The sequence below is a fragment of the Schistocerca serialis genome, chromosome 12 (assembly GCF_023864345.2).
Source record: "Schistocerca serialis cubense isolate TAMUIC-IGC-003099 chromosome 12, iqSchSeri2.2, whole genome shotgun sequence".
Lineage (NCBI taxonomy): Eukaryota > Metazoa > Arthropoda > Insecta > Orthoptera > Acrididae > Schistocerca > Schistocerca serialis.
This window is the reverse complement of record NC_064649.1, coordinates 15,588,762-15,614,155: the sequence shown is the minus strand read 5'-3', so window position 1 is coordinate 15,614,155 and position 25,394 is coordinate 15,588,762. Positions and strand designations below refer to the sequence as shown.

The 25,394-nt window shown below is 45.1% G+C and overlaps 1 protein-coding gene across 2 annotated transcripts in view; it reads right to left on the bottom strand.

Annotated features, from left to right (window-relative positions):
- The window catches only part of LOC126428450 (protein draper), a 418,154-nt gene that overhangs the window by 139,237 nt on the left and 253,523 nt on the right, over positions 1-25,394 (bottom strand). For both annotated transcript variants that reach the window (XM_050090385.1, XM_050090386.1), the window contains exon 2: positions 16,674-16,799. In XM_050090385.1, coding sequence (XP_049946342.1) covers positions 16,674-16,777 — 104 coding nt within the window. In that variant the 5' untranslated portion in view covers positions 16,778-16,799. The remainder of the gene's footprint in view (positions 1-16,673; positions 16,800-25,394) is intronic.

Sequence of the window (25,394 nt, the reverse complement as noted above, 5' to 3'; positions counted from 1 at the left end):
GTTATCGGCCACGTTTCACTTCCATACATGGTTACACTCCGTAACAAATACTTTCAGAAACAACTTCCTCACATTTAAATCTATACTCGATGTTAAAAAATTTCTCTTTTTCTTAATAAATGCTTTCCGTGCCATTTCCAGTCTACATTTTATATCCTCTCTACTTCGACAGTCATCAGTTATTTTGGTTCCAAAACAGCAAAACTCCTTTACTACTTTAAGTGTCTCATTTCCTAATCTACTTCCCTCAGCATCACATGATTTAATTCGACTACATTCCATTATCCTCGTTTAACTTTAGCAGATGTTCATCTGATATCCTCCTTTCAAGACACTGTCCATTCCGTTCATCTGCTCTTCCAGGTCCTTTGCTGTCGGACAGAAATACAATGTCGTCGGAAAACCTCAAAGTTTTTATTTCGTCACCATGGCTTTTAATTCCTACTCCAAATTTTTCTTTTGTTTCCTTTACTGCTTGCTCAATATACAGATTGAATAACATCGGGGATGGGCTACAACCCTGTCTAATTCTCTTCCGAACCACTGCTTCCCTTTCATGCCCCTCGACTCTTATAACTGCCTTGTCGTTTCTGTACAAATTGTAAATAAGCCTTTCGCTCTCTGTATTTGACCCCTGCCACGTTCGGAATTTGAAAGAGAGTATTCCAGTCAACATTGTCAAAAGCTTTCTCTAAGTCTACAAATGCTAGAAACATTTTTGAGACGTTTGTATTTCTTTTCGCCTGCTTCATTTACTACATATTTATATTTTCTCCTTTCGTCAATTAATTTCAATATCTCTTCTATTACCGAATGATTTCTAATAGCCCTCGTCTTTTCACCTACTTGATCCTCTGCTGTCTTCACTATTTCATCTCTCAAAGCTACCCATTCTTCTTCTACTGTATCTCTTTCCCCTGTTCTCGTCAGTGGTTTCCTAATGCTCTCTACAGCATCTGCCTCTTTCAGATCATCCAGGTCCCGTCTCCTTAAATTCCTATCTTTTTACAATTTCTTCAGTTTTAGTCTGCAGTTCATAATCAATAAATTGTGGTCAGAGTCCACATCTGTCCATGGAAATGTCTTACAATTTAAAACCTGCTTCCTAAATCTCTGTCTTACCTTTATATAATCTATCTGAAAACTTCCGGTGTCTCCGTGTCTCTTCCATGTATACAACTTTCTTTCATGGTTCTTAACCCAAGTGTTAGCTATGATTAAGTTATGCTCTGCACAAAATTCTACCAGGCGGCTTTGTCTTTCTTTCATTCCCTCCCCCCCCCCTCCCCCTCCCTCCATATTCGCCTACTACTTTACCTTCTCTTCCTTTTCCTCTCTTCCAGTGCCTCATGACTGTTAAATTTTCATCTCCCTTCACGATCTAAATAATTTCTTTTATCGCATCATACATTTCTTCAATCTCTTCACCATCTGAGGAGCTAGTTGGCGTATAAACTTGTACTACTGGAGCAGGCGTGGGCTTCGTGTCTATCTTGGCTACAATAATGCGTTCACTATGCTGTTTGTAGTAGCTTATCCGCGTTCCTACTTTTTTTATTCATTACCCTTATTTGATTCTGTATGTATAATCCTGTATTCACCTGACCAGAAGTCCTGTTCCTCCTGCCACTGAACTTCACTAATTCCCACTATATCTAACTTTAACCTATCCATTTCCCTTTTTAAATTTTCTAACCTACTTGCCCGATTAAGGCATCTGAGATTCCACGCTCCGATCCGTGGAACGCCAGTTTTCTTTCTCCTGATAACTACGTCCTCCTGTATTCCACGCCCAGAGATGGAATATTTTACCCAAGGGGACTCCATCACCATTTAACCATACAGTAATGCTGCATGCCCTCGGGAAAAATTACAGCTGTAGTTTCACCTTGTTGCTTTAAGTTTAAGCCGTACCGGTAGTACCAACAGAACACGGTCGTTTTGGTGGATGTTACAAGACAGGGAAGGGGGGGGGGGCATTATAAAATTTGAGGATCGCGACACAAAAACTATACTGGTTTCATGTCATATATGTGTTTTCATTTACATCTGCAGGTTTGAGAACAAAATGACGCAAAATTTGAAGCAAATGAAACGTTTTGTGTGCAATGGATTTAACATCAGTAACGATACAATTAATATAATACCAATTTCCACTTATTTCACAAGGTTCTCGTGAAACCACTTATTCTCCTCCTTCACAAATGGAATCATTTTAGCTAAATCCCTCCTCTTTCCTACAGAAAACCTAGGTTCACCGTGTAGTGTTTCCAGCTACACCTGTTCACCTGTTTAACAGTGGAAGACTTCACATTCCTTATGAAAATGTAATGTTCCTTCAACACTTCAATTCCATTGAAAGTTGACCGATGTAACAGTACTCCTAGCCATTCAGCAGGCAGTCTGATCCACTGTGCTTTTGAAATACGGACATTTGTGAAATTCATATTTTTTCTGCGCCTGAATTCATGTCGTTTAAATCTCTTTCTTGCGTAACAGTCGCTGTGTAAGGTGTTGTGCACGCAGATTCGGTGATGAGGCTAACTAAATTCACTAATTTCACACACAGTTAGCCTCTTTCGTTTATCAATGTGAGCAGTATCACAACTGCAAGATATTAGAGTGCTTTCATCAAAAACTTGTGTTCTATTTCCGTAAAGTAACCCTTTGCTGTTAGGTAAGATTTTATGCAAGTAATTAACCATAATTGCATAATCATAACGATGATTTCGTGGTCATGAAATTCGTTTCAAAAATAAACTGAACAAATGGAAATGCTTTAACATTGCTTACGTTGATTCCAAGCCTTATAACAAATGTTAAAATGACAGTCAAGGTTTGCGTGATGCTTGGTAGCCCCTTTAGTTGGAAGCACAATATTGTCTTTTCGAGCATATCCCTTTCCTTCGTTGCGTAGTTTCTTCCTTTCACTCTGAGCACTACCTCCGCCTTTATTCCAATGTTTTTGCCGTTTTCCTTTCCATTTTGCAATACTGTGAATTATGTGCATGTAATAATTATTTCGGCGGTGCCATTTTTTTTGCAAACAAACCACAGAGCTACTTCAAATTGTCAGCAATTCACACAAGTGAACAGCGAAACATTAACAGAGTATTCGCGCATGTCTGATTGCTTCAACATCGATGTTGGCCCTAGACACGACTGCAGTATTTAGACAGCTGTGAACACTGTTTCCCGCTGTTCTGACGCTTGTGTCGGATTGTATTTTACTGGGCTTAGCATTTACAACGGAATTTCGCCAATAATTCAAATTTTCTCTGTTTGGTGCCTGTCCCGTTATTTACTTACAAGCCACATTTAGTGATTGCCAATTGTTATTTGTTGTTAACTATAAGCGCAAGTAGTTAACTATAACCGCACAATCATATTTTTGTCGACAGCAAATACGTTCCAAAAATAAACTGAACAAATGGAAATACTTTGACATTGCTTACGTTGATTCCAAGCCTTATAACAAATGTTAAAATGACAGTCAAGGTTTGCGTGATGCTTGGTAGCCCATGGTGTCAATTCCCTCCAGCACTACTTCAGACGTTAGTCGAGTCCGTGCCACGTCCTGTTGCAGTACTTCTGCGTGCTCGCGGGGGCCCTGCACGATATTAGGCAGGTATACCAGTTTCTTTGGCTCTTCGGTGTATGCAGTTCAACATTTCTGTAATGTAAGGCTGACGCAAGAAGGAACGATGCAAGCTGAGGAGGATGATTACTGAATTGCTAGGGTAGGAAATCTACAATTCGCTTTCTGCATCTACGTCTGTACTCCGCAGGATACCTTACGCTGTGTGGCAGAGGGTACTTTTTGTATCACATGCCAGTTCCCCCTATTCCTGTTTCAGTCGCGAATGGTTCTCCGGACGAGCGGTTGACGGTACATTCCCGTGTGAGCCCGAATCTCGCTAATTTTACTTTCGAGCTTTCTCCGCGAGATATACGTAACTAACAGCAATAGACTGACTGACTCTTCTCGGAACGTACGGTAAACCTCACCGTGATACAGAACGCCTTTCTTGCAGCGTCTGCCATTAGAGCTGGCTGTGCACCTCCGTGATGCCTCCGCGTTTACTAATTGAACCCGTGACAAAACGCACTGCTCTTCTTTGCATCTTCTCTATTCCCTCCATCAATACCCTCTGGTACAGGTCCCACGCTGACTGACAGTATTCAAGTATTGGCCGAACGGCTGTTCTTTGTAAGCAACCTCCTCTGTGGATGGACCACACTTCCAGTGAGCCGGCATCTGCCTTACCTGCGATTAACTTTATGTGGTCGTTCCACTTCAAATCGCTCCGTGCGTATACCGGCAGGTATTTTATGGATATGGCTGCCTGCAGTCATCATTCTGCAATCGTGTAATCATACAACAATGGCCTTTTCTGCCAGTTTATGTGCCATTAGTTCCTTCTGTTTACGTTGAAGGTCAGCTGCCACTCCCTACACCACGCGTCGATCCACTGCAGGTACAGGTTTCTACTGCTGCGACTTCTCTGTACACGACAGTATTGTCTGCGAAAAGTCTTACGGAAGATCCAACGTTATCTACTATTTCACTCATACACTATGTGATCAAAAGCACCCGGACACCTGGCTGAAAGTGACTCAAAATTTGTTCGTGGCGCCCTCCATCGGTAATGCTGGAATTCAATATGGTGTTGGTCCACCCTTAGCCTTGATGACAGCTTCCACTCTCAGAAGCATACGTTGTCAGGTGCTGCAAGGTTTCTTGGGGAATGGCAGCCCATTATTCAAACAGTGCTGCACTGAGGAGAGGTATCGATGTCGGTCGGTGAGGCCTGGCATGAAGTCGGCGTCCAAAAAGTCCCAAAGGTGTTCAGGTCAGGACTCTGTGGAGGCCAGTCCGTTACACTGAGGTGGTCCTGTACCATGGCCTGCTCGATCTCCAGATATGTCCCCTCTGGACTTTTTTGTGTGGGGAGAGATGCGCAACCTTGTTTACGCAACTCCTGTTGCATCGGAGGAGGATCTGGTTGACTGGATATTAACAGTAGCAGGAACAGTTCACGATACTCCTGGGGTTTTTGCCCGTGTCAGACAGAACATGATATGACGGTGTAACCTTTGGCCGGCCGGTGTGGCCGAGCGGTTCTTGGCGGTCCAGTTTGGAGCCGCGCGACCGCTACAGTCGCAGGTTCGAATCCTGCCTCGGGCATGGACGTGAATGATGTCCTTAGGTTAGTTAGGTTTAAGTAGTTCTACGTTCTAGGCGACTGATGACCTCAGATGTTAAGTCCCATAGTGTTCAGAGCCATTTGAACCATTTGGTGTAACCTTTGTTTACGTGTCAATAGAGGTATTTTTGAAAATCTACTGTAATTGAAATTGGGTTGCGTTAATGTGTTGTCTCTTGATCATAAAAAAATGGAAAAACACTTGTTGGTTTAATTAATTTGCTGCCAGAGAAATCTTCCTCTACCGCTTTAAATACTCCTCGTAGGAACAAATGACATTAGGGAAAAATATTTGTTTTGATGTCCCCTACAACCTCCCAGAGTTTGTCGGTTTAAATACTTTTCACCATGTGTATTGCATATACGCTCCAGTAAGACCCTCAGACGGAATTCTATCGCCATACAGATGTATATATGAACACTCGCTGTGGAGGACAAGATACTGCGTTCTACATATTACGTAAGAAGTCTTCGAGCCTCTCTCATAAGTTGGGAACCTGTTCCGTATGCTCGTACCTTCGTCAACAGTCTGCAGTGCGGCACTGTATCACAAACTTTTCTGGAAATGTAGGAATGTGGAATCTGCCTATTGCCCTTCATCAATGGTTCGCTGAATATCGCGTGAGGAAAGGGCAATCTGAGTTTCGGACTAGCGGTGCCTTCTTAATCCCTTTTGGCTTGTGGACGGAAGCTCCTGTCTCCTAGCATTCTTCAGTGAAATACTGCAAACTGGAAAACTACCTCCGGGTAACAGAAGTGTTCACTATCACAAGACACTGGAAAGAACGCTAGAATGAACATCCATCCTAGAACGCCCACCTAGTAGTAGATCTGGCGAAGACACAGCGTGTGACTACTGCTACTAGGGACGGCGGTTGTCAGTCAAACGACCGGTTTACGGTTATACCATTTTTTCCCCACTGAGTTTAACGTGACCGTTAGAACCGCTCAAAGTGGTCGGTTTTCTGAAGTAATCCATGTTCGGTTTATTATTCCTACTATTTCGTGAAATAAACGAAGAAATCGAACAAAGATTAAAAAATTATAACTGTCTCAGTTTCAAGATACATCGAATCGAAAAGTTATATTAAATATCAAAACGTTAAATGAAACGGGGAGATAAAAGATAACTTAGTCCATCCACTGGTCGTTCTTTTTCTCGAGGATTGGTAAGTGGTTGAATACTACCAAAAAAAATCACCTGTGTTCTCCTGTTGATTCTAATTTTTTGAAACTATGCTCAAAAATCATGTTCTAAACGGGAATCATAACACTATTTGGGCTTTACGAATAGTCAGTGTTAAAGGGTGAAAACTGAGGTTAAAGACCTATATTTTTTGGGTTAATTTCTCCGTTTTCAAGAGCTACAAGCAGATAAAGGCATTTTATGTAGACGTAGGCAGCAGATCACCTACTTTCTATTTTTATTATATACTATGAATGACTTGTTAAGTTCTTAATTTATCACTGTTAACATAATTTCATTCCTTTTTTATTATTTTCATATGACAGACAAATCTTAAACCTTTTAAAGCAAATGAAGCATTGTACTTCAACTGCTACGTCACTTGGTAAAATTATAGGGTGACAGTTATTGAACTACAAGAAATTAAATCGTCATAACTTCTGAACGGTTTGCGTTAGGACGGTCAAGCTGCTCGGTTGGCCGCGGGGCATGATAGGAATTTGTACGCGCTATATGGTTTGGTTTCACGACGAAGCCTGCTTTCATTTGGATGAGTTCGTCAATAAGCAAAACTGGTGCATTTCGCGATCGAGAAGTCTCTTCATCCTCAAAGGGTGACTGTGAGGTGTGCAGTGTCCAGTCACGGAATAATCCGTGCGATATTCCTTGATGACACGGTGACTACCGAACGGTAGATGAAAGGCTTTGGAAGATGAATACATCCCCGTTATCCAAAGTGATCCTGATTTCGACAAGATATGGTTCATGCGAGACGGACCTCGACACCCAGCTATGCAGGAGAATGTTTCATGTCCTGGAGGAGCACTTTGGGGACCGCATTCTGGCTCTGGGGGTACCCAGGGGTCACTGGCACGGTTCTCTATTGGCCGCCATATTCTCAGGATCTGAACACAAGCGACTGCTTTTTGTGGGGCTATATTAACACTTTTGCCGTCCGCACGTCACGTACCAATTTATTCGCTTGGCGCCGGCAGTGATAAATCTAATTACTTGGCTCGTCGCCGGCCGTTGTTGACATTACCGAGAGATTATAAATTCTTACGTTTTACTAATCCCTTCATTAGTTCTCATAAGTTCTCAGTCCTATTGCCCTACTTTCATGAAATTTCGAAGATATACATATGGAAATAAATACAGAGTTAGTTTGTTCCATACATTTGTTTATTTGCATTGTCTTTGGTACATAGTATTTCTCTTTCATATGATATGCAGCAAAACAGTCTCAAAGATGTAACGCAACTCCACAAGACTTTGTGATATTCGCTATTTTTGGCTTCATTAAAACAGCAAATAGTTAGTACTTTCAGCCAGAAGGCAAATACCTGTTTATAAAGAATGATTAATGTATAATAAGGCGTCGCATAGCGACGGTGGAATTTCCTAAATAAAGTGATTCGTCGTCTTTGGGCGGCATCATAAACAGAAAAATACGGATAGATATGCGATCCTTCACTATTTTGTTCGCTGGAGAGCAAATGAAGCCTTGAGCGCTAAACACTTGTACTGGTTTTCTTAAGTAAGACGGACGCAGATTTGTGACGGTCTGATCCAATTTTTTACTAAATAAATAAAAACGTGTTCCGTCTAAGTTTGAGTGAAGTGTGAAAAGAAGAACTGTTATAACTAATCGTGACGACGCACGAGTGACTCAAGAGGACAAGGGCTATATAAAAGAGCGCTCAGTGGACATGAAACGGACTTAAAAATCTACCGTCATTGTAGTACTAAGCTTATGGTACGATATATGTTTTAATTATAATAAATATTTGTTCTGGGAATACTGAATCATTTAGCAGTGCTCATTCCTATCATCTCCTCAGTATTATTTTCATTTTAATTATGCATTTTGCTAAGATTACAGACACCGAGGTCAGCAGTCCAATGTGCGTGTTACATTGACCAAGTGGTCGTGCGGTAGCGTTCTCGCTTCCCACGCCCGGGTCCCGGGTTCGATTCACGGCGGGGTCAGGGATTTTCTCTGCCTCGTGATGACTGGGTGTTGTGTGCTGTCCTTAGGTTAGTTAGGTTTAAGTGGTTCTAAGTTCTAGGGGACTGATGACCATAGATGTTAAGTCCCATAGTGCTCAGAGCCACATTGACAAAAAAAAACTGTTTTGTCGTCTTCTTCCATCAGCTTTAATATTGAATTTCCCTTGTGTCTGAAGTTACAGTTGTTTTTGCGCCCTTAAGAACTTTCTGGTCCTTTAGGAAATTGTTTTGTCTTAACAATAACCTCACGACCGGGTATGATCGTATCTACGATCATGAAGTAATTAGAAAGACGATAATGCAGTTTCTTAATCAATAGCACGCTAGCTGTGACTGCTTCAAGCCACGCGTAACTGCAAGTAAAGACTATTCACATTTCATAATGCAATATTTTATGACAATGGTCAATCCATGATTTTTACGCCAATTGTGATTGATAAAACAGTAAGCGAAATCTCAAATTCCAACTTATCCACTGAATGACAACATCACTTTTGTTACATCACAACTTGCACATTAAGTTTTTTTTTTTTTTTTTTTTTTTTTTTGGAACATACATAGCAGTTTCTTCGTTTTCGTTGATCGTTTCGGAAATACGTAGGCCTATTTGTTGGTGTTGCTTTATGTGACCGGAAAGTCTGTCAACTGGATCATGATGAGACGTACGCTATGTAGTGGCAACCTCCAAGTTTTGCTTCGCGCATTCATTGTAAATAATCGTATCGTCTCTTTCGTCTGCAATGATGAAAGGGCACAAGTACTTATAAAAACAAAAAACTTGTTGACGTGTGTGTAACTTATTGTTACCTAAACAAAAGACCAACAGAACAGGAAAGATACTGAAGTGCTGTCGCCAGCCACTGAGTGATACTATGCACACGACACCACTGCGGTGTCGCCGGCCATTGACCGCTATTTCTCGCCCGACACCACTGTGGTGTCGCCGGACGGCAGAGCGTTAAAGACCAGGTATACAACAATATCCCCGAAACCATTGCTGAACTGAAAACAGCCATTCAGGAGGTCATCGACAGCATCGAGGTTCCGACACTTCAGCGGTTCATGCAGAATTTCGCTATTCGTCTTCGCCACATCATCGGCGATGATGGCAGGCATATCGAACACGTCTTAACCTAAATCTGAGTACCTGTAGTGACGCTGACATGTCGAATAAAGTGTGGTCACGCTGTAATTTGTAACTAATTTACGTTTTTTTTCCTTCATCTAATTCAATAACTATCACCCTGTACTTCCAGACTAGGGTTGGTGTCATTCTGCAATACAACGGATATCCGGCAATGACAGCGAGAAACGGCTGTGTATACCAGGTGGGGGCAGGCAGTCTTGCAGACTGCACGTACACAAACGTTCCGCAAGCCATGACACACGGCAACTGAGGATATTAGTCTCAACAATGCTGTACTAATTCTTATGCCATGCGTTTGTTTCTCGTTTCTGTCGGCATTGCCACGCTGCTGCTACGGTCGCAGGTTCGAATCCTGCCTTGGGCATGGATGTGTGTGATGTCCTCAGGTTAGTTAGGTTAAAGTAAGACCTGGCGTATACAACTTTCAAATAACTTCCGGAAATTCAGCCAGGTAACACTTTTCAGCGACCGCCGATATTTCGGCGGGAAAACACCGCGCCATTTTCAAGGCAAACTGCAACGGACAGGCGGCGTACATGCAAATTTAAAACCTCGGTTCTCGGATTAAAGCAGGAAAGATATCACACACTTAGGTGTTGACTCAGAATTATCATCAATCACCCGATGTACAGTTGGTCGATAGCGCAACCTACTGCCTTTTTGCCTTACGTAGGAAACACGTCCAACAAGATCGGTCGTATTTTAGGGAAATACGATATGAAATGTGTTTTCCGACCTCCATCTAAAATTAGAGCACTTTTGAGTTCCGTTAAGGATGATCCTGGACTGCGTAAGGCGGGTGTATATCGTATTCCTTGTAGCTGCGGCATGGCATATATTTGTCAAATGTTGGAACACGTGAGGCAATACTGACCCTACGACTTATCTCAGAAGAAAGATTAAGGAATGGCAAAACTACGTTTCTAGCATTTGTTGACTTAGACAAAGCTTTTGACAATGTTGATTGGAATACTCTCTTTCAAATTGTGAAGGTGGCAGGGGTAAAATACAGGGAGCGAAAGGCTATTTACAATTTGTATAGAAACCAGAAGACAGTTATAAGAGTCAAGGGACATGAAAGGGAAGCAGTGATTGGGAAGGGAGTGAGACGGGGTTGTAGCCTCTCCCCGATGCTATTCAATCTGTATATTGAGCAAGCAGTAAAGGACAGAAAAGAAAAGTTAGGAGTAGGTATAAAAATCCATGGAAAGGAAATAAAAACTTTGAGGTTCGCCGATGACACTGTAATTCTGTCAGAGACAGCAAAGGACTTGGAAGAGCAGTTGAATGGAATGGATAGTGTCTTGAAGGGAGGATATAAGATGAACATCAACAAAAGCAAAACGAGGATAATGGAATGTAGTCAAATTAAGTCGGGTGATACTGAGGGAATTAGATTAGGAAATGAGACACTTAAAGTAGTAAAGGAGTTTTGCTATTTGGGAAGCAAAATAAGTGATGATGGTCGAAGTAGAGAGGATATAAAATGTAGACTGGCAATGGCAATGAAAGCGTTTTGATATTTGGGGAGCAAGTACAGAGGATGTAAAATGTAGACTGGCAATGGCAATGGTTGGTTGGTTGTTTGAGGTTTAAGGGACCAAACAGCAAGGTCAGCGGTCCCTTGTTTCAAATATGGTCCATTCCGCTAATGGTACATCTCAGGAAAGTCAGAACAATAAAAGGGAAAAAGGTAAAAGGGCAGTCATGTTGTCAATGGTAAAAAACAAAATGAGGGAAGTCGGCAACAGAACGAACCCAATGCTATGCTGAAGCAGCATAGGGAAGACCACCTGTGACTTAAAAGGTGCAACCGCTAGAATGTAGAAATACGTATGGGAAAAGGAGACTAACCAATCGTTAAAAAAAGGGGTAAAAACAGAGTAAAAGGGGAAGAAAAGAGGATCTCGGTCAGGGAGGTGAATCGGGAATCTCCAAACACGGCTTACAGTGGGAGACACCCAAACACTCACCGCCCTGCCCCAACACCAGAGAGAGATTAAAAACCTTAAAACTGAGAATAAAAACCACTTTCCCGGAGGAAACCGAGAACCAGAGACACCATCCGGGAATCGTCAGCCAACATCAAAGGTAAAGTGTGGGGGAGTCTGTACTTAGCACGCAGAGCCAAAAGAAGGGGGCATTCAACCAAAATGTGGGCCACTGACTGGAAGGCTCCACAACCACAAAGTGGGGGTGGCTCATCACGCAAAAGGAAACCATGGGTCAGCCTGGTATGGCCAATGCGGAGACGACACAGTGTGGTCGAGTCCTTTCGGGAGAGGCGAAAGGAAGAACGCCGCGGGCCTGGTGTTACCTTAATCGCACGAAGTTTGTTAGACAGGGGAGTAGCCTCCCAAGAATTGGCCCATGACTGTGCGAAGTGGGATTTGATGTGAAGCCGTAAATCCGCTGCAGGAGGGGTTACAGAAAACGGGGGGTAGGTGACTGCTCCACCAGCCAAACGATCAGCGAGTTCATTACCCGGGATACCGACATGGCCAGCGACCCAAAGGAAGTCAATGGAACAAGCAGCACGGTGAAGATCAGCGAGATGGTCATGGATGGCAGAGACCAAGGGATGGCGCGAAAAACACCGGTCAATAGCAAGAAGGCCACTCATCGAGTCCGCACATAACCAAACGCGGTTGTGTTGGGACTGTTTAATAAAGGTAAGGGCCTGGCAAATTGCCATCAATTCCGCAGTAAACACCCCACATGAGGGTGGCAGCAGATGATTTTCCGTTCCAACAGAGGACGTGAAGGCATACCCAACATGATCAGCAGATTTAGAGCCATCAGTGTAAAAAACAACAGCATCCCGAAACTCCCGTAAAATTTGGCGGAAAAAAGAACGGAACACCACCGGGGGGATGGAATCTTTCGGACCTCGGCGGAGATCCATCCGAATTCGAGGCCGAGGAACTAACCAAGGAGAGGTGGAGGGGAGGGAGCGAGGAAGACAGGACAAAGAAGGAAGCTGAAAATCACGGCAAAGAGACGCAAGGCGGAGCCCAACCGGTAAACCTGCCCGAGGGCGGGAGTCGGGTGGGGGACGTCCATGGTCTGGGAACAGGATAGAATAGGAAGGATGAGTGGGAGAGGAACGGATAGTGAGTGCATAAGACACCAGAAGCTGGGACCGCCGAACACAAAGGGGGGGGGGGGGATCCCAGCTTCAACCAGGAGGGTTAGTAGGGAAGGCACCGGTGGCCAAACGGATACCACGATGGTGGACTGGATCCAGCACGTGCAGTGTGGAAGGAGCAGCTGAACCATAAACTTGACAATCATAGTCCAAGCGAGACAGAACTAGAGCACGATAAAGACGGAGAAGGAGGGAACGGTCCGCAGCCCAAGAGGAGTGGGCAAGGAAGCGAAGGACATTGAGTTTACGGAAACATCCTACCTTCAGGAGTCTGATATGGGGCAGCCCAGTGAGCTTGTTGTCGAAAAGAAGACATAGGAAACGAAACTGTGGGACCACAGGCAATCGTTGTGCAGCGAGATAGAGCTCTGGATCAGGGTGGATCGTAGTACGGCGACAGAAGTGGACCACCCGCGATTTTAAAGGAGAGAATTGCAACCTGTGTGAGAGGGTCCATGCAGAGGCACGCCGTATAGCTACCTGGAGCTGCCGTTCTGCAGATGCCATCGAGGAGGAACTAACCCAAATGCAGACATCATCTACATACAGGGCAGGGGCGACCAAGGGACCGACAGAGGCCACAAGTCCATCGATAGCAATGAGGAAAAGAAGGACACTCAAGACAGAATCCTGTGAGATGCCCGTCTCCTGGGTCCGTGGAGAACTAAAAGCAGTACCAACTCGAACTCTGAATGACCGATGGATCAGGAACTGGCGGATTAAAATCGGGAGTGGGCCCCGAAGACCCCACTGATGAGGGGTAAGTAAGATGTGATGGCGCCAGGTCGTGTCATAGGCCTTGCGAAGGTCAAAAAACACTGCAACCAAATGGCGGCGCTGGGAAAAAGCCTGCCGAACTCCGGATTCCAAGCGAAGTAAATGATCGATTGGAGACCACCCTTCTCGAAAGCCACACTGGTAAGGGGACAATAGATTCCGAGATTCGAGGACCCAATTGAGCCGACGGGCTACCATCCGTTCAAGTAACTTACAAACAACGTTGGTCAAACTAATTGGCCGATAGCTGTCAACAGATAGGGGGTTCTTACCAGGCTTAAGGACAGGAACCACAATGCTATCCCTCCACTGAGAAGGGAAGTCAACCTGGAGCCAGATACGGTTAAACACCCGAAGAAGATGTTGCCGTTGTGGAGCACTGAGATGTTGAAGCAGTTGGTTATGAATGGAATCTGGGCCAGGGGCCGTATCATGAGAAGAAGATAGAGCAGAAAGAAATTCCCATTTAGTAAAAGGTTCGTTGTAAGATTCTGACTCACAAGGGGTGAAACATAAGGTGGGGCAATGGCAATGAAAGCGTTTCTGAAGAAGAGACATTTGTTAACATCAAGTATAGATATGTCAGGAAGTCTTTTCTGAGAGTATTTGTATGGAGTGTAGCCATGTATGAAAGTGAAACATGGACGATAAATAGTTTAGACAAGAAGAGAATAGAAGCTTTCGAAATGTGGTCCTACAGAAGAATGCTGAAGATTAGATGAGTAGATCATATAACTAATGAGGAGGCATTGAATAGAATTGGGGAGAAGAGGAGCTTGTGGCACAACTTTACTAGAAGAAGGTATCGGTTGGTAGGCCATGTTCTGAGACATCGAGGGTTCACCAATTTAGTATTGGAGGGCAGCGTGGAGGGTAAAAATCGTAGAGGCAGACCAAGAGATGAATACACTAAGCAGATTCAGAAGGATATAGGCTGCAGTCGGTACTGGGAGATGAAGAAGCTTGCACAGGATTGAGTCGCATGGAGAGCTGCATCAAACGAGTCTCAGGACTGAAGACAACAACAACAACAACAACAACAACAATAGTAAAAGCTGCCATTGGCCTTCAGATCACCGAATTTAAGCGGTGGTGATGGCAAGCGGGGTGCACTCAGTCCTTGTGAGGCCAATATAGGAGATACATGACTGAGAAGCAGCGGCTCCGGTGACGAAAACTGACAACGGCCGGGACAGCGGCGTTGTTACTACACGCTCCTGCGTATCCGCATCTGGTGACGCCTAAGAGCTGAGGAGGATACGGCGGCCGGTCGGTACCGTTGGGCCTTCAAGGCCTGTTCGGACGGTGTTTGTTTGTTCTTTTGATAAAACTAAAAAAAGCCCTTTTATAACCGGGACAAAACAAATAATGAAAAGTAACGGTTATTCAAAAATACAATGCGCGTACCGGTCGGTTTCTCCCACCCCTACTCGGTACGGTACGCGACACTAGTTAGTGTAGCTGCCCTACACTGTAGTATAGAATGTACTCACTAGAGATGGGTAGTTCGCGAACGAACGGGTGCAAAGGAACGGTTCACCAAGATGATCGAAAGGACCGAGTAACGAATTCCAAGGAACGATCGGTTCATAGTTCACTTCGGTTGCGGCGGTCACTTCGGCAGTTCTCGTTCCAGCCTCGGTCGCGTGCTCGTCTCAGTCTCTGTCTCCCTCGGCCGCACTCGTTCTTCGCATGACCACCTGTCTCAGTTCCACTGCCGACTGCTCCTAGTTGTTCAGTATCCAGTTGTTCGTTTCGTTCACTGCACTCGCCTATTTTACATGTGTTTCAAACTGTTCTTGCACTTGGGACTGGCTATTCAGCGTCCACGACCGGTAATCAAAACTATTTTATAGTTACGTAAATTACATAAAAATTACTTTGTACGTAATAGGTACGTCTTTTCAGGCAACAAAAGGGCATGTCAGCTCACTTCATTATATCTATGAACAGCAGAAGACATACTTATAACAAGGCAAGTTTTTTTTTGTTATTCATATATTTTTTGGTTTCAGCGACTTGATTTAGCAGCTAACTTTCAATAATTTGCTTAATTTTTAGTGTAAGAAAATTCATATAAAACGATTTTCGTGTATCTTTCATGTACAAAACATTACATTTAGGAAGGCTCTAATTATTTTGAAGTTTGGTTGTTTCCAATTTGCGTTTCCTGCTAGTTTGGTTTCTTCGGAAAAAAAAGTAGTTTGTGGGTCTTTTGGCTCAGTAGGAAAAGCGGTGCCTCTCCATTTGAAAACACTTAGATTGCCATAAAATCGTATTTACTTATTATCTCAAAAACATTTGTTCAGAAGGAGCTTTCAAACCAAAACCTTTATTTCTGCGAACTTAATTATTATTATTATTATTGCTGCATTAACTCTAATAATGCAACATAAAAACCTGATTTTTACTAAGCGTGTGACGCAAGTATGAGAAAACCACATTTTGTTTTATGCTTCCATAAAGTCTCTGCTTCGCCTACGAGCTCAGAGACAACGTGAAGTACATATAGGGTGTAAACGATTATTGTTTACAGCGTAGCATAGCTATGTAGTGGAAGTCGAAACGAAGAATTTTGTACAAGACACTTGTGGTCTATTAAGTTGGGAAACAGCCACCAAGAGGTTTACAAGACTACATGAGCTATAGCCCATGCGCGTCGCGTGAGATTTTCATGTTCTCTTCTCCAGCTCTCTACACATCGTCATCGATTGTTTCGCAATTGGTGTTTGCATTAGCTTGTTATTTCTTCACTGCCTAATTATTACATGTTTGTTTGTTGTATCTGCTCGTAACGGGCAACACATCGTCCGTAATTGGCGAGCAGTCTGTACTCGGGGCCGGTTTTCCGTGCGCCACTCTGTATTATTTCCCTGCGATCAGCAACACAAGGCTACGGTAGGCTAAACGACAGATTCTGCAGAATCACAGAAATTATTTCTAAAAGTGTGTAAGAATTCTGTAATGAATAAAAACTCTATACTCCAGGTGGGGGGGGGGGGAAGCAAGTGCCCCCTCTTGGTGCCCTCTATCCTTCAGTCACCTGCACTACTAGTTTTCAGTTTTTCATAACAACCATATACCAAGCACAAATGAACGGTGAACGAGTAAAAATGAACGGTTCCCAAAAAAGAACGATCAGCAGTGAACTAGTTCGAAAGGACGAACGAGTTTGCCCATCTCTCCTCCAGTACTCACGTCTCTTGTCGCACGCATACGTTGGGTCCCTCGAGCCCGGACGCAGGAGCTGCCACCAGGCACAGCAGCGCCGCCGCTACCGCCGCGGCCGTCGCTGGAAACATCCTGCTGTCGTCGTCACGTCACCTGAAACAACAGAACACAAACTGAGCTGACGATCTGAGACAATTACCGAAATGCATACACCGTTCCTCTGACGGAGGCAAGAGTGTGCCCTAGACGGCGAGGCATAGGTATAGGTATATTAGCTCGCCGGACAAACACAGTAGTCATCACAGTGCGCACGCGCAGATCAATCTTTTTTACACATCTTGTAGCTATCGTGTCACGTGCTCAATCACGCGCCCACTGCCTGCTAAATGAGCAAAAAGGGGACATTGCTAGTTTATCAGATCTTCAGTATGAGAGGTGGCATGAGCCCCCTCTCATATTTCTATCTTACTCTGAGTAATTCGATTTTCCTCTCTAATTGCATGCGGTGAAAAGTTGCTATTCCTTCACACGCTGACTTCCCACGCAGCGTCTCTCGTCACGCGGATGGTCCGGTGACAGGCGGGTTCTGCTGATCTTGAAAGGGTTAAGCCGACGGGTGTGAGGGAGTCGAGTGGATGCTTTCCAGACGCCGACATTGTCATAAGAGCGGACGCGACACGCCCACAGGGGCCTTACGGAGTGGCTGGGCTAGAGATTCCGTTACTTCGCAGAAACTTAGTGAATACACTTTCTGGCGGGCTACCAGCGAGGCGTGGGAATGACTTGTGTTCCCAGGCAGTCTTGGCGGGCAAATTCCCGCGTTTTCTGCAAAACGTAACTGTGATTGGCTTGCTCAGGGCATAGCTCCGTGACGTAGCAAAATCAGCGCAGAAATTGGCGCCAAGAATCTCCACTGGTGGAATGGTAGTGCTTCGGCAACAGAGTGGTATTTTCCGCCGGTTTTCGAGTTGCTGATTGGAACGTTTAACCACGGCCACTGTCGTGGGGGCGGGAATGTGCTGTGTTCGGCTTGTACGGGTGCTCCTGAGAGAGTCGGCTCTCGCCTTTCGGTCGGAGTAGGTTACAAGACTGAGCTCTCTCTGCTCTGGACAGCCTGCCTTCCGTTGGCTGTCTAATATACAGGGCTATTACAAATGATTGAAGCGATTTCATAAATTCACTGTAGCTCCATTCATTGACATATGGTCACGACACGTAGAAAAACTCAAAGTTTTGTTCGGCTGAAGCCGCACTTCAGGTTTCTGCCGCCAGAGCGCTCGAGAGCGCAGTGAGACAAAATGGCGACAGGAGCCGAGAAAGCAGATGTTGTGCTTGAAATGCACTCACATCAGTCAGTCATAACAGTGCAACGACACTTCTGGACGAAGTTCAACAAAGATCCACCAACTGCTAACTCCATTCGGCGATGGTATGCACAGTTTAAAGCTTCTGGATGCCTCTGTAAGGGGAAATCAACAGGTCGGCCTGCAGTGAGCGAAGAAACGGTTGAACGCGTGCGGGCAAGTTTCACGCGTAGCCCGTGTAAGTCAACGAATAAAACAAGCAGGGAGCTAAACGTACCGCAGCCGACGGTTTGGAAAATCTTACGGAAAAGGCTAAAGCAGAAGCCTTACCGTTTACAATTGCTACAAGCCCTGACACCCGATGGCAAAGTCATGTCGGTCGTGGTGGAGATCATGATCAGCAATTCATGTCATGGCCTCCACGCTCTCCCGACTTAGCCCCATGCGATTTCTTTCTGTGGGGTTATGTGAAAGACTCAGTGTTTAAACCTCCTCTACCAAGAAACGTGCCAGAACTGCGAGCTCGTATCAACGATGCTTTCGAACTCATTGATGGGGACATGCTGCGCCGAGTGTGGAAGGAACTTGATGTCTGCCGAATCACTAAAGGGGCACATATCGAACATTTGTGAATGCCTAAAAAAACTTTGAGTTTTTGTATGTGTGTGCAAAGCATTGTGAAAATATCTCAAATAATAAAGCTATTGTAGAGCTGTGAAATCCCTTCAATCATTTGTAATAACCCTGTAATTTCATTTAATTGTAACTGTTTGACGAAGTTGCTGAAGTTTGGACTTCAAAGTAACTTTCCGAGTACAGTTGGCAATTGAGCATTCTGCGTACAAGCGGCCTCTGTTGTCCGTCTTGAGCAGTTTTGGCTAAAGTTGACTATATCGGAGTTACTGTGTAACTTCGCTTGTTAAACTCAATCACTGTACCGTCAGTGATTGTGTGGCGAGCCTTCTTCGTCTCCCTCAGAGGCGCATTTGTATTGACAGGAAGTCTTTAGGCTGGAACAACCAGACCAGGATAATTTGTTTCGGGCTACACTCGCGACATCATCATCACCACGACGGGACGTCGAAACAACCAGCCATTGCTTCCAGTACGCCAGATCGTGTCCTTGCAGTTAAGAAGACAGCTTGGTAATGTATGTCCGCAGCACCGGCAGATTAGGGAATTTTGCTCTGCGATAATCAGAGCTCAGCAGAGCGCGCCTGTTCGCGTCTTTTCTTACGTGGTTCTGTCTTGGATGTTCATTGCCCGAGTTCTCACTACTGTAACAGCAATTAATGTTGGGTTGGCTGGGTGTTTCTCTTAAGATTTGAGTTGCAAGGAATTGGCTCCACACACCACTTGGTCATAAACTTCACAAGCTAGTTTACGGACAACTTCACCTTCACAGCATTTATTTGAGTATCCGATTTGATGTAGTGTAAATGTTTCATGTGTTTTTGTTTATTATTCTGAGTTCAGTCATAATAAATCAAATTGTTATTTTGTACAGAACTTTCATTCAGTGAATCGGCAAAGCAACCCTTTCATTTCGCACTACGTTAATGAAACTTTCCTTTAGCTAATTAATTTCTATCCAATTAAATTATTGCAGGTGCCAAACTCTTTTCTACTCCACTTGCAGGGTCGATTACAGTCAGCTCGCGTTTCTTCTTAATCCATATGCAACAGCAAAAGTCGGAGTTAGAAAAGGGGGGAGGACCTTAGAGCATCATTTCCATATGAAGATTCTAGAAGAGTTTAGTGTTAAATACACTGCTAGCCCCGGCCCCTCGTAAGTATACTGAAGCGACTTCATACCAACATTGACAAAATTCGTCAGTTGACAACGAGATTTTACAAGGATAAGACGTCAAACACCCAAACGAAAGCGAGTGCAGTAATTACACTGAAGCGCCAAAGAAACTGCTATAGGCATTAGTATTCAAATACAGAGATATATACGCAAGCAGAATACGGCGCCGCGGTCGGCAGCTCCTATGTAAGACGACAAGCGTGTGACGCAGTTGTTAGATCGGTTACTGTTGCTGCAACGCCAGGTTATCAAGATTTAAGTGAGTCTGAACGTGGTGTTATTGTGGTATCGATAGCTACGATGCCACGGCGTAGGTGCAAGTTCTTACAGGGTGTTTCAAAAATGACCGGTATATTTGAAACGGCAATAAAAACTAAATGAGCAGCGATAGAAATACACCGTTTGTTGCAATATGCTTGGGACAACAGTACATTTTCAGGCGGACAAACTTTCGAAATTACAGTAGTTACAATTTTCAACAACAGATGGCGCTGCAAGTGATGTGAAAGATATAGAAGACAACGCAGTCTGTGGGTGCGCCATTCTGTACGTCGTCTTTCTGCTGTAAGCGTGTGCTGTTCACAACGTGCAAGTGTGCTGTAGACAACATGGTTTATTCCTTAGAACAGAGGATTTTTCTGGTGTTGGAATTCCACCGCCTAGAACACAGTGTTGTTGCAACAATACGAAGTTTTCAACGGAGGTTTAATGTAACCAAAGGACCGAAAAGCGATACAATAAAGGATCTGTTTGAAAAATTTCAACGGACTGGGAACGTGACGGATGAACGTGCTGGAAAGGTAGGGCGACCGCGTACGGCAACCACAGAGGGCAACGCGCAGCTAGTGCAGCAGGTGATCCAACAGCGACCTCGGGTTTCCGTTCGCCGTTTTGCAGCTGCGGTCCAAATGACGCCAACGTCCACGTATCGTCTCATGCACCAGAGTTTACACCTCTATCCGTACAAAATTCAAACGCGGCAACCCCTCAGCGCCGCTACCATTGCTGCACGAGAGACATTCGCTAACGATATAGTGCACAGGATTGATGACGGCGATATGCATGTGGGCAGCATTTGGTTTACTGACGAAGCTTATTTTTACCTGGACGGCTTCGTCAATAAACAGAACTGGCGCATATGGGGAACCAAAAAGCCCCATGTTGCAGTCCCATCGTCCCTGCATCCTCAAACAGTGTTGGTCTGGGCCGCCATTTCTTCCAAAGGAATCATTGGCCCAATTTTCAGATCCGAAACGATTACTGCATCACGCTATCTGGACATTCTTCGTGAATTTGTGGCGGTACAAACTGCCTTAGACGACACTGCGAATACCTCGTGGTTTATGCAAGATGGTGCCCGGCCACATCGCACGGCCGACGTCTTTAATTTCCTGAATGAATATTTCGATGATCGTGTGATTGCTTTGGGCTATCCGAAACATACAGGAGGCGGCGTGGATTGGCCTCCCTATTCGCCAGACATGAACCCCTGTGACTTCTTTCTGTGGGGACACTTGAAAGGCCAGGTGTACCGCCAGAATCCAGAAACAATTGAACAGCTGAAGCAGTACATCTCATCTGCATGTGAAGCCATTCCGCCAGACACGTTGTCAAAGGTTTCGGGTAATTTCATTCAGAGACTACGCCATATTATTGCTACGCATGGTGGATATGTGGAAAATATCGTACTATAGAGTTTCCCAGACCGCAGCGCCATCTGTTGTTGAAAATTGTAACTACTGTAATTTCGAAAGTTTGTCTGCTTGAAAATGTACTGTTGTCCCAAGCATATTGCAACAAACGGTGTATTTATATCGCTGCTCGTTTAGTTTTTATTGCCGTTTCAAATATACCGGTCATTTTTGAAACACCCTGTAGGTTGGCACTACGACAGACACCGACGACAGCGCGCCCTAGCCGGCGCTGTGCGCTCCAGATTCAGCCCACTTGATGCCGAGCAGACGACAGAGCAACACTGTTTCTATTTCACAGAGAGCGATACACTACTTGTAACTTGATGTACAGCTTCGCACCTACGTGTTCATCTCAGCCAAAATTAAGTTGATAGTAAAACCATTTTTATTTGCAGTGCCGAGAGTTCTACCTCACCCGCTCCTCCTAGCTTCCTACATTCGGCCTACCCTCAGTTTTCAGGAGCAGACCCATGCGCCGCTTTCCAGGAAGGATACAAAAGTTATAGTCGGCGCATGAGCGATTGGACACAGAGCGTCTCCGAGGTATCGACGAAGTGGGGACTGTCCCGTACGACCATTTCACGACTGTACCGTGAATGTCAAGAGTGTGGTAAAACACCAAATCTCCGACATCGCTGCGGCCAGAAAAAGATCCTGCAAGACTGGGGCCTACAACGACTGAAGAGAATAGTTCAACGTGACAGAAGTGGAAAACCTTCCGCAAATGGCTGTAGATTTCAAAGCTCGGCTATCAACAAGTGTCAGCATGCGAACCATTTAACGATATGTTGTGTTGGCAGAAGAGCCAACATCGTGTTACTAGAGGATGCCGAAATGCACGCGTTTTAGCTCACGCAGGCTGGCGTGAGGAGGGAAGGACTGAACTGACGTGAGGTCTGGAACATGACAAGGAATTAGAATTCAGAAAGCGGACGTAATTAGTTTGATACTTAACTTTAATCCATTAATGATGAACGTCGCTCTCGTCGGTACATGATTCACAATATCAATATGAATAGTAACTGAATATGGCGCCTTGCTAGGAAGTAGCAAATGACGTAGCTGAAGGCTATGCTAAACTGTCGTGTCTGCAAATGAGAGCGTATGTAGACAGCGAACCATCGCTAGCAAAGTCGGCTGTGCAACTGGGGACGAGTGCTAGGGAGTCTCTCTAGACTAGACCAGCCGTGTGGCGGCGCTCGGTCTGCAATCACTGATAGTGGCGACACGCGGGTCCGACGTATACTAACGGACCGCGGCCGATTTAAAGGCTACCACCTAGCAAGTGTGGTGTTTGGCGGTGACACCACACGATACATCATCGATATGGACTTTCGGAGCCGAAGGCCCACTCGTGTACCATCGATGACAGCACGACATAAAGCTTTACGCCTCGCATAGGTCCGTCAACACCCACATTAGACTGTTGTTGACTGGATACATATTGCCTGGTCGGACGTGTCTCGTTTCAAATTCTATCGAGCCGATGGACGTGTAAGGTTATGGAGACAACCTCACGAACACATAGACCCTGCATGTTAGCAGGGGACTGATCAAGGTGGTGGAGCCCCTTTAATGGTGTGGGGCGTGGGCAAATGGAGTAATATGGGACCCATGACACGTCGAGATACGACTGACTGGTGACACGTACGTAAGGGTTCTGTCTGATCACCTACATCCATTCATTTCACTGTGCATTCAGACGTACTTAGGCAATTGCAGCAGGACAATGCGACACGCCACACGTCCAGAATTGCTACCGAGTGGCTCCAGGAACACTCTTCTCAGTTCTGTAACTGAGTATTCTCTTTTGATGCTAGCCAATTGTCAGGATGAGCATCAATGCAAAGGACATTTGATTCAAAAAGCATTATGTCAGGGTGAAAAACACTAAATAAATTGCTTTTTCTCTCTTAACAACATGTGGGCAGGGTGGGTTCTTCCTTGGCTTGGGTATGAGGTAGAATGAAACAGCATTTTTACATAAGATAACTTTTGTTGAAAGTTTTGTACGACTGTTTGCTTACTGGATTGTTCTGGCTGGGAGAGCAGCAGCTGTGTCGTTTGCGAAGCCTTCATGCTGCGTGAGCGGCGGCGTCTGATTACGCGTGGCGGTGTGTATCTCGTGTCGCCGTCTCGCCCAGTTGACTGGAGACGCGCCTCGTGCTGTGGCCCGCTTAATTATTGAGAACGAAGTCGTGCATCGGATGGTGATACCTTGGATGTGGCGTCCCAGTGTTTCTCTTCTCTAAGCGGCCGCGTGTGACAGTGTTGTGCGTCGGCCAGCGGAGCGGCGCGGCGCGGGAAGGTCAGTGTCCCGGACTCGAACAACGGACTCCAGCTTGCCAGTCTTCGGCTGTCAAATCTTCATCCCAGCTCACAGGTGACTGCTGATGTGAGGCCGTCTCCTTCCCGTCATCACGAGTCACCCGGGTACGTAACAATCAGACTTCAAATACCTTTCAACTTCTGTCATCTGGCGGCGAGGCGGCTGCTTGCTATTCCATTACAGCGGCGGAGGTGGTGGTGGTTGTTGGGATGTTTAAGGGGGACTAAACAGCGAAGGTCATGTCCCCCAACAGTGGCGAACTTGGTGCGTCTGTGTATGATGTAGTCTCTCCTTGCATGACGGTCTTCAGCACCGAAACTGACTGAAAACTACTGCTACTCTCCCTTTTTCGGGCCCACTGCGTCTCGCGTATTTATTCACTTCAGTTCACTGGAGGTGAACGACTTCACGGTCATTGCCTCATCTGTCACGTTGAAAAGCTTCTCGAAGAGTCTTCTTAATGTCGGTCATTGGCTCTTGGAATGTAGGCGAGGGCCTTTGATCACATGTGACAATTGAGAAACACGTGAGCCAGTCGGGCGATGCCCTGACGGCTGAATCGACAGCTTCCGCTTACGTGGGGAGGGCGACGGTTCCTCCCGACGTGCTGACTTGCAAGTGCCAGCCGTCGCCACTGCTGCTCTGCCCACTGTTTCCCAGAGTGTACTTCTCTAAACTAAACTAAGTTTTTCGTTTATTTTCTAATTTTTACTTCACTTCACATTGATTTCACTAATTTATTTACCTACCTTAAGTACCACTGAACAGTTCAAACTCTTCTGCTGACAACCAAACTCCACAGACATGAACATTATTGAGCGTATCTGGGATGCTTTGCAACGTGCTGTTGATCTCCACCCCCTCGTACTCTTACGGATTTATGGACAGTCTTGCAGATTCGTGGTTTCAATTCCCTCCAGCGCTTCAGACATTAGTCAAGTTCGTGCCACGTTGTGTTGCGGCACTTCTGCATGCTCGCTGGGGGCCCTACACGCTATTAGGCATTTCTGGCCAAGAGAAGTCTACTAATATCAAATACCGGCCTTAATTTGAGGAAGAAATTTCTGAGGATGTACGTCTGGAGTACAGCATTGTATGGTAGTGAAACATGGACTGCGGGAAAACCGGAACAGAAGAGAATCGAAGCATTTGAGATGTGGTGCTATAGACGAATGTTGAAAATTAGGTGGACTGATAAGGTAAGGAATGAGGAGGTTCTACGCAGAATCGGAGAGGAAAGGAATATGTGGAAAACACTGATAAGGAGGAGGGACAGGATGATAAGACATCTGCTAAGACATGAGGGAATGACTTCCATGGTACTAGAGGGAGCTGTAGAGGGCAAAAACTGTAGAGGAAGACAGAGATTGGAATACGTCAAACAAATAATTGAGGACGTAGGTTGCAAGTGCTACTATGAGATGAAGAGGTTAGCACAGGAAAGGAATTCGTGGCGGGCCGCATCAAACCAGTCAGTAGACTGATGACCCCAAAAAACTTTCTGTGGCGGTTCAGTATAAATCGCGCCGTCGTAATGGGGGCGTACCCAGGGCGGGGGGCAAAACCGTGCCTGTTGCAATGGTGACGTTGGTGGAGAAAACAATGGCGACG